Genomic DNA, 8,873 nt, shown 5'->3' with positions numbered 1-8,873 from the left:
CAAGTCTTATAACAAAAAGCCTGTTTGTGTAATGTATTCAATTGATTCTTTATTCTAATGCTTGTATTGGATGGACTAAAAGCTCTTGAGTTGTAACACATGTAGTAAACAGGAGGACATTTTTCAAGTGTATTTTTTATTCACCCACCACACCAGAACATACCGTCTATCAACACTCGTTCATAGATTTCTCAAAACATAAAATGACCCTAATCCTTTTCTCCCAGGTCTACTAGCCGGTCTGCTAGCAGGCATCCTACTTCAGATTCAATAAGCAATTTCGCCCTCCAGTGGCTAGGATGGGTAAATACTGTACGTGGGAGCTGGTTTCAATGCTTAGCCTGTCGCTGGCATGTGCAGCTCTCTGCCCTTGCATCTCTAAACTTCTGGATTATGACGTCATCCGTTTCACTCCTATACATCACCGTGAGAGATGACAGCTCCAGTGGAACACAGTTGGAGCTGAAATTGAAGGAAACGAAATATGACATATTCTGCAGGAATTGTAGTTGTAGGGTCGCAAAATTCCTGAAACAGAAATCCCGGTTGGAAGACTCCCAGAATCAGGAGAGAATAAGCAGGAAATCAGGGATCCTCCATCCGGGATTTTCTGGAAAACCTGGGAATTTTGGTAAAGTTACCAGAATTTTGCAACCCTAATTACAACAATCCTGCAGAATAATATTGTCCTAATGGATATGAAACTATACAAAGTGGATGTCTATTCTGCTCTACAAAGGCCAAACACAGTAATTACGCCAACAGTGAAACAGAAAAATTGCTTGAAAGTTTTTTTGCTAGCCAGTCACTTATGTTGTAGGTAGATAAGTGGTAATGCACTGATGTATCATGTTATTGTGAAGTAATTTTTATGCAGATCAACCATGACCACTGATTTGACCTTAAACAACTATATGGGTCATGCAAAGGCAAAGTGCAATATCTACAATCTAAATGTGTTTATTCAACTCTGTTGTTTTTCTGTTTGATGGAAACAGCTTGAGAGTTCCAACTACATTCCAACTATACTTAATGGTGTTGTGTAGTTGTGTTTTCATGTATTGAATGTTGTTGTGGTAACCCACAAGCATTTTTTAGCCATGAGGTAAGGACTATTTCATCACACGGAACATTTATATTTAAAAAATATATATATCTACAATCTAAATGTGTTTATCCAATTTAATTGTTGTCTTTCTGTTTGACTTTGTATGGTCATTTATTTCATGTATGGGTCATAGGTCATGGTTGGTATGCATAAAAATGACTTCCTAATAAGATGATACATTTACATAATTTAGCAGAGTCATCTTATCCAGAGCAACTTACATTTAACTTTTTTTTATTTAACTAGGCAAGTCAGTTAAGAACAAACTCTTATTTTCAATGACAGCCTAGGAACAGTGGGTTAACTGCCTTGTTCAGGGGCAGAACGACAGATTTGTACCTTGTCAGCTCGGGGATTTGAACTTGCAACCTTTCAGTTACTAGCCCAACGCTCTAACCAACGCTCTAACCACTAGGCTACCCTGCCGCCCCAGTGCATTATCACTTATCTACCTACAATATATTGTATTTGTCTGGACAGCAAATAACTTTAAAGCCATTTTTTTCAGTTTCACTGTTTACGTGTTTACTGCTCTTTGTCTTTGCATGGCAGAGCGGGTAACTGCAGTCAAAACATGGTGAAACAAAGTAAAAGTGCAGTAACTTCCGTTACTGCTGTTTTCCTTGGTTTTTCCTTAGATTTTGTAGTTACTGCAAATTTCAAACTCCATTTTCTTTGAAACAGAACATAATTGAACCAGGACACTGTCACAAGAATAAACAGATACTACAAAGCCTCATTTCAGTCTTAACAACATTTTGACTGAAAGTGTAGTTACTGTGTTTTGCCTTTGTAGGGCAGTATTGTCTACAAATAGCTACACAAAGGCTACTACAGTATCTATAGTGCATACTGGATATCGAGTTCTCAACACATACCTATTTACTGATCTCTCCTCAGGTGATATTTTCCTTGGTCTAAATCCTTCTATGGACACTTCTGAATTCCCAATGTGGCAGGTACCTCTGAAATGGGATAACGCTCTGATTATAAATACATCAAAGGTTATGTATTGGATGATCACTTCACTACCCAGTCAGCGGGCAAAACTGACTGCAATGACATCATAGCTTGGGTAGTTAAGTCATAATTTACAGTGAGCTCCAAAAGTATTGGGACCGTGACACAATTTGTTATTATTTTGGCTCCAGCACTTTGGATTTAAAATGATACAATGACTATGAGGTTAAAGTGCAGACTGTCCAATTTAATTTGAGGGTATTTTCATCCATATTGGTTGAACCGTTTAGAAACTACAGCACTTTTTGTACATAGTCCCCCATTTTAGGAGACCAAAAGTATTGGGACAAATTCACTTACGTGTATTAAAGTAGTACAAAGTGTAGTATGATATTTGTGCTTCTGTCATTTTCTCACTCATCATTATTCACGATTCATTCTGAATTATTTGTAATCATGGTAGCAGCCACATTAATGTAGAAGAGTTAATAAGCATATTCTGTTGTTATTTACAGTACTCCAGGACTTCAAAATGACACAATACATTATTTACCATTCATTTCTATTGGGCACAAAATAATCTGAAACACAACCAAAACAAACAGCAAATGAATCCAACAAATGTGGAGAGTCACAGGCTAGAGTCACAGGTAGTCACTGTCTACCAGGAATAAGGAACCAAATATTTTACCTTTTATTACTTTAATAAACATATAAGTGAATTTGTCCCTATACTTTTGGAGGTCAATGTATGTTTGTGTGACGTTCCCACCTGCAGAAGGTAGCATTGAACCCTGACGGCTGTAGGATCCAGTTTGCCAGATCGCCCTTGTTGAAGTCAACATAGCGGTGATAGAGCCGACACTGTGGGTCAGAGTTAGCATCAAAGCGGCGGCGCTTGTAGCCATTTCGTTTGGCCAGGAAGAGGCTCCTCCTCTCATGGCTCCTCGTGCTGCAGTGCTGGCGCTGTCTCCGCTCAGGCCGGAACCCATTGGTGGCAGCCGTCGTCTGGGGGTGAAGCGGCCTAGCCCGGTACACCACCAGCAGGGGCTCGCTGAGGGAGCCGCCCCCCAGGCAGTAGAGGCTCTGGGTCAGGGCCTCATGAAGCACCAGGCTCCCACTCTCGTCTGTGTAGCGCAGCTGGAAGCCCACCACGTCCAGAGGCATGGAGGAGAACATGAAGGGGGACACATCGAACACATCATAGCCAGACGGGGGTAGCTGATCCAGGGTCAGGATCCTCTCCTCGAGGGGAGGGCTCACGCTTAGGCCACTCGCCCCCCGGGTCAGGCTGTGCAGGGCCACCGTGACACTGAGGGGGTCGGGGTGGAGGGTCTTGCGGAGCAGGACGAGCTCAGCCACGGCCATAGAAGGCTTCAGGTGGGAGACGTTGAACCAGATCCATCCTGCAGGGGCATGCAGTGGGCCTGCTTGGTCCAAGGAACACAAAGAGAGACAATGTTAATCAATCTAGTTGATTGCATCCAAAGTTGTCCCACAGCACAGAACACACAAAACACAGGCATCAATGAATAACATCACATACACAACTTTCCTTGAACATCTATGGTATAATAAAGCTGATATTAGCTAACTGCAAGCTAGAATTGTTTTCAGGACTAACAGGAATTTCACTAGCTAATAAGACATTAAACATATTGTTCAAATTCCATATGAGGACCAATCAATGTCAGGAAAATATCTTATTTACGGTATAACGGTTTCAAGTTAGGCTCCTACCCGGAACACTCCGGAAACTCTGCACCAGTGTTCCATCAGAGCTTCCCAAGTCTCGGGCCTCCTGTGTGTCCAGAAGCTGATAGACCTGTCTCATGTAGGGGTGTGGTTTGGCCACATGGGGTGCAGACAGCTTATTGATGTGCAGCATCTCCAGAATGGCTTTGCCCAGCTCCTTATTCTCCTCGATGGCACCTTCCAGATCATCTGTGAGCAATAAGCCCCAGGCACAATTCAACAGGAGAAGGAACAGCATGGCATGTAAGCACCTCAAACAGGAAACTCAACAATCAAACCTTGGATTCAGTGGTAGGCTAATCCACCTAAAAGGCAATTTTGAACCTTCGAAAAAAAACAAATCCAACTTCACAAACAGACTTTGGGGATGAGCCTGTGTCTTATCGTCCTCTTGTCTGATCAAAGAATGGTGAGAAACGGTCAAGCCTCAATCTCATGCCCCAGAAGGACAGAAAGGACCGAAAGGCGGGTCACTCACTAATTGGGTTGTTAGAACTCCAGGAACCGTCAGAACTCTGTGAAAGCAATTAGGGATCACACAGAGAACCTCTGGAATGTCACACTCCATTTGACAAGCATCATTATAGTGACTGTTTCTGCAATGGGGGCTGAATACAACATTGTTCCCCCGTTTGGTTTTGGAATTAAAAAGGACTGCAATTTCAGTTGCTGCTGATTTAAAAGTATGATCAAATTTTGGATACCATATCATTTTATTCTAGAGACCGAATTATTTTTTGCAGTAGAATGGGTTGCATAAATTGTCAGATATCCTAACCAGAATATAGTTTTAGTCCACCCTAAAAACTGTGGGAGCGTTCCACAGAAAAGACAAGGCATTATTGTAAGGGTCAACAAGCACTTTACATGCGATGCCTCAATTGATGTTTTAAATGTTTACACAAAAGATAACAACCGTGAGAACAAAACCTGTTTGAAGAAGATGCATGTTTTTTTTATTAAACATTAGAAAATACTTTACAGTTGGACAGGCAATCGAGGCCCTCGTTGGGGCCCGTAAGGAGTCTAACCAAATCACATTTTTACGAACAGACTACCCAATCAATCAGTTAATGCATTTCCAAAAGTAACACATTACACTCATTACTTATTTTACCTTACGTTTGTCATTAAATAAAAGTGTCAATAGAGGGAGCTAATTCACTGGACTCAGCCTGACAGAAGGAAATCATCAAGGTTCCCTGAACCTTAATTTAATTCAAAGATGCAGCTGTGCTCCATGGCTGTAGGGATGCTCTAACCTTACAGACAGACAAACATGTTCTATGTAATGATTCAACCCTTACGACTACCATTATTCTTTTTTTTATCTAAACCCCCCAAATCTGTGGTAGAAACATATATTTTTTGGGGGGTGCCAACTAAAACTTCCTAAAGAAGTTAATAAAAAGCTTTAGTACCAGCTTGCTAACAAATCACTAATCTGTTTTATATTAACTGGCTGATGAAGGATTAATTTGGTGCCTCAGTGCTCTGGAGGTGGGTGTTGCCAGGCGGGGCGGAAAGGCTATCTGTTAATACCCTGTGTGTGTATGTGCATGCATGTGGGAGTGTGTGCGTGTGCACTCATCTATGTGTATATGTCAGCATCAGGAGTTAAAGCTGGTTCCACTTATGTACATCTTACACAAACTGCACGTCTTAATGGGCCTCAGAGAGCAACAAACAGTTTCTCAGGGACTGAGCTAGCTAAATAACTGTTTTGGCGCATATCTCCTTTTAGATTTGTCTTCTATTTTATTCAGTTCTAAACTTCCGGATACACGTAACAGATTTTCTGTTACAGTTTCTAGGAAGAATTTTTGAAAAGTTAGAGCTCATGTTATATGGAATAATACACTCTTAGAAAAAAGGGTTCCAAAAGGGTTCTTCGGCTGTCCACACAGGAGAACCATTTTTGGTTGTAGGTAGAACTATTTTTGGTTCCATGTAGAACCCTTTATGGAAAGGGTTCTACCTGGAACCAAAAATAACCTTTTAGGTTCTAGATAGCACCTTTTTTATATAAGAGTGTATAAGAGGTTAGACAGAGAAAAAGTGGTTAGACATAGAAAAAGTGCGACTGGGCCTCCAGAGTGGCGCAGCGGTCTAAGGCACTGCATCGCAGTGGTAGAGGTGTTACTATAGACCTGGGTTCATTCCCGGGCTGTGCCACAATTTGCACAGCGTCATCCGGGTTAGGGGAGGGTTCAGCTGGTGGGGCTTTACTTGGCTCATTGTGCTCTAGTGACTCCTTGTGGTGGGCTGGGTGCCTGCTGAATGACCCCGGTTGCCAGATGAACGGTGTTTCCTCCTACACGTTGGTGCGGCTGGCATTTGCTAAGGAGCACGGTTAGGCGGGTCATGTTTCGGAGGACGCATGACTCCACCTTCGCCTCGCCGAGCCCGTTGCAGTGATGAGACAAGATTGAAAATTGGGGTAAAAGAAATAGTGCGATTGAATATAGGATGTAAAGTATAATAAATATTTAATATCCTTTGTCAATTATATTTCTATATGGGTTAAATCATGGTGAGGGTCAGAGTGGGGGATATGGTGAACAGTAGATTACACAGTGTTTGGTTAATATCTGACACACAGGTGAAAGGTTATTCCAAACTAGGCTTTGGTGAAGTTGGGTGTCACTGTGACGAAGTGCATTGATGGATGCTTAGCTTGGAGTGAGGGTTGTGGGCTAGAAAGTGATTTCAAACTCCCGAGATAGTTGGGACTAGGGAGAGTGTTCAGAATCCTTCAATTTTGATCAAAGTATTTCATTGTTTCACAAAAATGTAGACGTTAATGCCGTAGTTGTACATTTTCGGTGAAAATCATTACAATCACCGCACTTTAGCGCTCACCCTGATATTGGCTTATCCACTGGTCACAGATGTCATTTCAATGTACAGTACCAGTCAAAAGTTTAGACACACCTACTCATTCAAGGGTTTTTCTTTATTTTGACTATTTTCTACATTGTAGAATAATAGTGAAGACATCAAAACTATTAAATAACACATATGGAATCATGTAGTAACAAAAAAGTATTAAACAAATCAAAATTTATTTTATATTTGACATTCTTCAAATAGCCGCCCTTTGTCTTGTTGACAGCTTTGCACACTCTTGGCATTCTCTCAACCAGCTTCATGCGGTAGTCAACTGGAATGCATTTAATTTAACAGGTGTGCCTTGTTAAAAGTTAATTTGTGGATTTATTTTCCTTCTTAATGCGTTTGAGCCAATCAGTTGTGTTGTGTTGTGACAAGGTAGGGTTGGTATATAGAAGATAGCCCTATTTGGTAAAAGACCAAATCCATATTTTGGCAAGGACAACTCAACTAAGCGAAATTAATCGACAGTCCATCATTACTTTAAGACATGAAGGTCATTCAATACGGAACATTTCAAGAACTTTGAAAGTTTCTTCCAATACCGTCGCAAAAACCATCAAGCGCTATGATGAAACTGGCTCTCATGAGAACCGCCACAGGCAAGGAAGACCCAGAGTTACCTTTGCTGCAGAGGATAACTTCATTAGAGTTAACTGCACCTCAGATTGCAGCCCAAATAAGTTCAAGTAACAGACACATCTCAACATTAACTGTTCAGAGGAGACTGCGTGAATCAGGTCTTCGTGGTCGAATTGCTGCAAAGAAACCACTACTAAAGGACACCAATAATAAGAAGAGACTTGCTTGGCCCAAGAAACACGAGCAATGGACATTAGACCGGTGGAAATCTATCCTTTGGTCTGATGAGTCCAAATTTGAGATTTTTGGTTCAAACCGCCGTGTCTTTCTGAGACGCAGAGTAGGTGAACAGATGATATCCGCAAGTGTGGTTTCCACCGTAAAGCATGGAGGAGGAGGTGTGAGGGTGTGGGGGTGCTTTGCTGGTGATACTGTTAGAATTCAAGGTACACTTAACCAGCATGGGTACCACAGCATTCTGCAGCGATACGCCATCCCATCTGGTTTGCGCTTAGTGGGACTATCAATTGCTTTTCAACAGGACAATGACCCAACACACCTCCAGGCTGTGTAAGGGCTATTTGACCAAGGAGAGTGATTGAGTGCTACATCAGATGACCTGGCCTCCACAATCACCTGACCTCAACCCAATTGAGATGGTTTGGGATGAGTTGGACCGCAGACTGAAGGAAAAGCAGCCAACAAGTGCTCAGCAAATGTGGGAACTCCTTCAAGACTGTTGGAAAAGCATTCCAGGTGAAGCTGGTTGAGTGAATGCCAAGATTGTGCAAAGCTGTCATCAAGGCAAAGGGTGGCTACTTTGAAGAATCTCAAATATAGAATATATTTGATTTGTTAAACACTTCTTTGGTTTCTACATGATTTCATGTGTGTTATTTCATAGTTTTGATGTGTTCACTATGATTCTACAATGTAGAAAATAGTCAAAATAAAGAAAAACCCTTGAATGAGTAGGTGTGTCCAAACTTTTGACTGGTACTGTATAGTTTTGATTTACATTGTCAATGTAAACTAACGTGAATTCAATGTGAAATCAACCAAAGATGTCACCATGTCATCCCTTACAAAAAAAGATTGCAGTTTTGAAACTGCATTACCTGCAGTCCCCTGTGGTATTTTGAATGCAGTAATTGCAGAATAACTGCAGTTATACTGCACTCTAACTGCAATATTTTTTCACAAAGGTTTGGATTTAGTTTAAAAGTTGGGTGACAAAAATACCAAATTCCCTTATGTTGATTCAACATCATCACATTTGTTGTTGTTGTTTAGTAGGGAGAAAACATTTTGAAACATTTTGAATTGGGAGCTACAACCTGAACTTGTCCATTAAGAACATTGTTTTTGGTTGAAAATAATTTTTGCTATGGTAAGGCCTATTGAACTCACCTGGTCTCAAGTCATACATTATTACTGTAGTGAGGAAGAACTGTAGTTGTTTGCTCATCTATCTGTATGGGCGAACAAGACAGTGGTTCAGAAAAAGCTTTCCAAACAGCCCAAGTGTTTTCCCTGTAAGGAACACATTCTCAGGCGGCATCTGTGCATAGGTAAA

The 8,873-nt window shown here is 41.2% G+C and overlaps 1 protein-coding gene across 1 annotated transcript; it reads right to left on the bottom strand.

Annotated features, from left to right (window-relative positions):
• Positions 1–181: 181 nt before the first annotated feature.
• Positions 182–4,535, bottom strand: LOC129835407 (bone morphogenetic protein 4). Its single transcript, XM_055901046.1, has 5 exons — positions 4,528–4,535; positions 3,809–4,074; positions 2,841–3,498; positions 1,987–2,073; positions 182–462 (listed from the first exon to the last, which is right to left on the bottom strand). Exons 1-5 carry the CDS (start codon positions 4,533–4,535, stop codon positions 330–332), a joined length of 1,152 nt encoding a protein of 383 aa, XP_055757021.1. The 3' UTR covers positions 182–329.
• Positions 4,536–8,873: the final 4,338 nt, after the last annotated feature.

This window comes from Salvelinus fontinalis, chromosome 36, assembly GCF_029448725.1.
Source record: "Salvelinus fontinalis isolate EN_2023a chromosome 36, ASM2944872v1, whole genome shotgun sequence".
Taxonomy (NCBI): Eukaryota; Metazoa; Chordata; class Actinopteri; order Salmoniformes; family Salmonidae; genus Salvelinus; species Salvelinus fontinalis.
This window is presented reverse-complemented; position numbering and strand designations above follow the sequence as displayed.

Coding starts and splice junctions, on each gene's coding strand:
- LOC129835407 (XM_055901046.1), bottom strand. Junction 3,499..3,808: donor GAGTTTCCGGAGTGTTCCGG/GTAGGAGCCTAA, acceptor CCTTGGACCAAG/CAGGCCCACTGCATGCCCCT. Junction 463..1,986: donor GAGGAGAGATCAGTAAATAG/GTATGTGTTGAG, acceptor CTTCAATTTCAG/CTCCAACTGTGTTCCACTGG.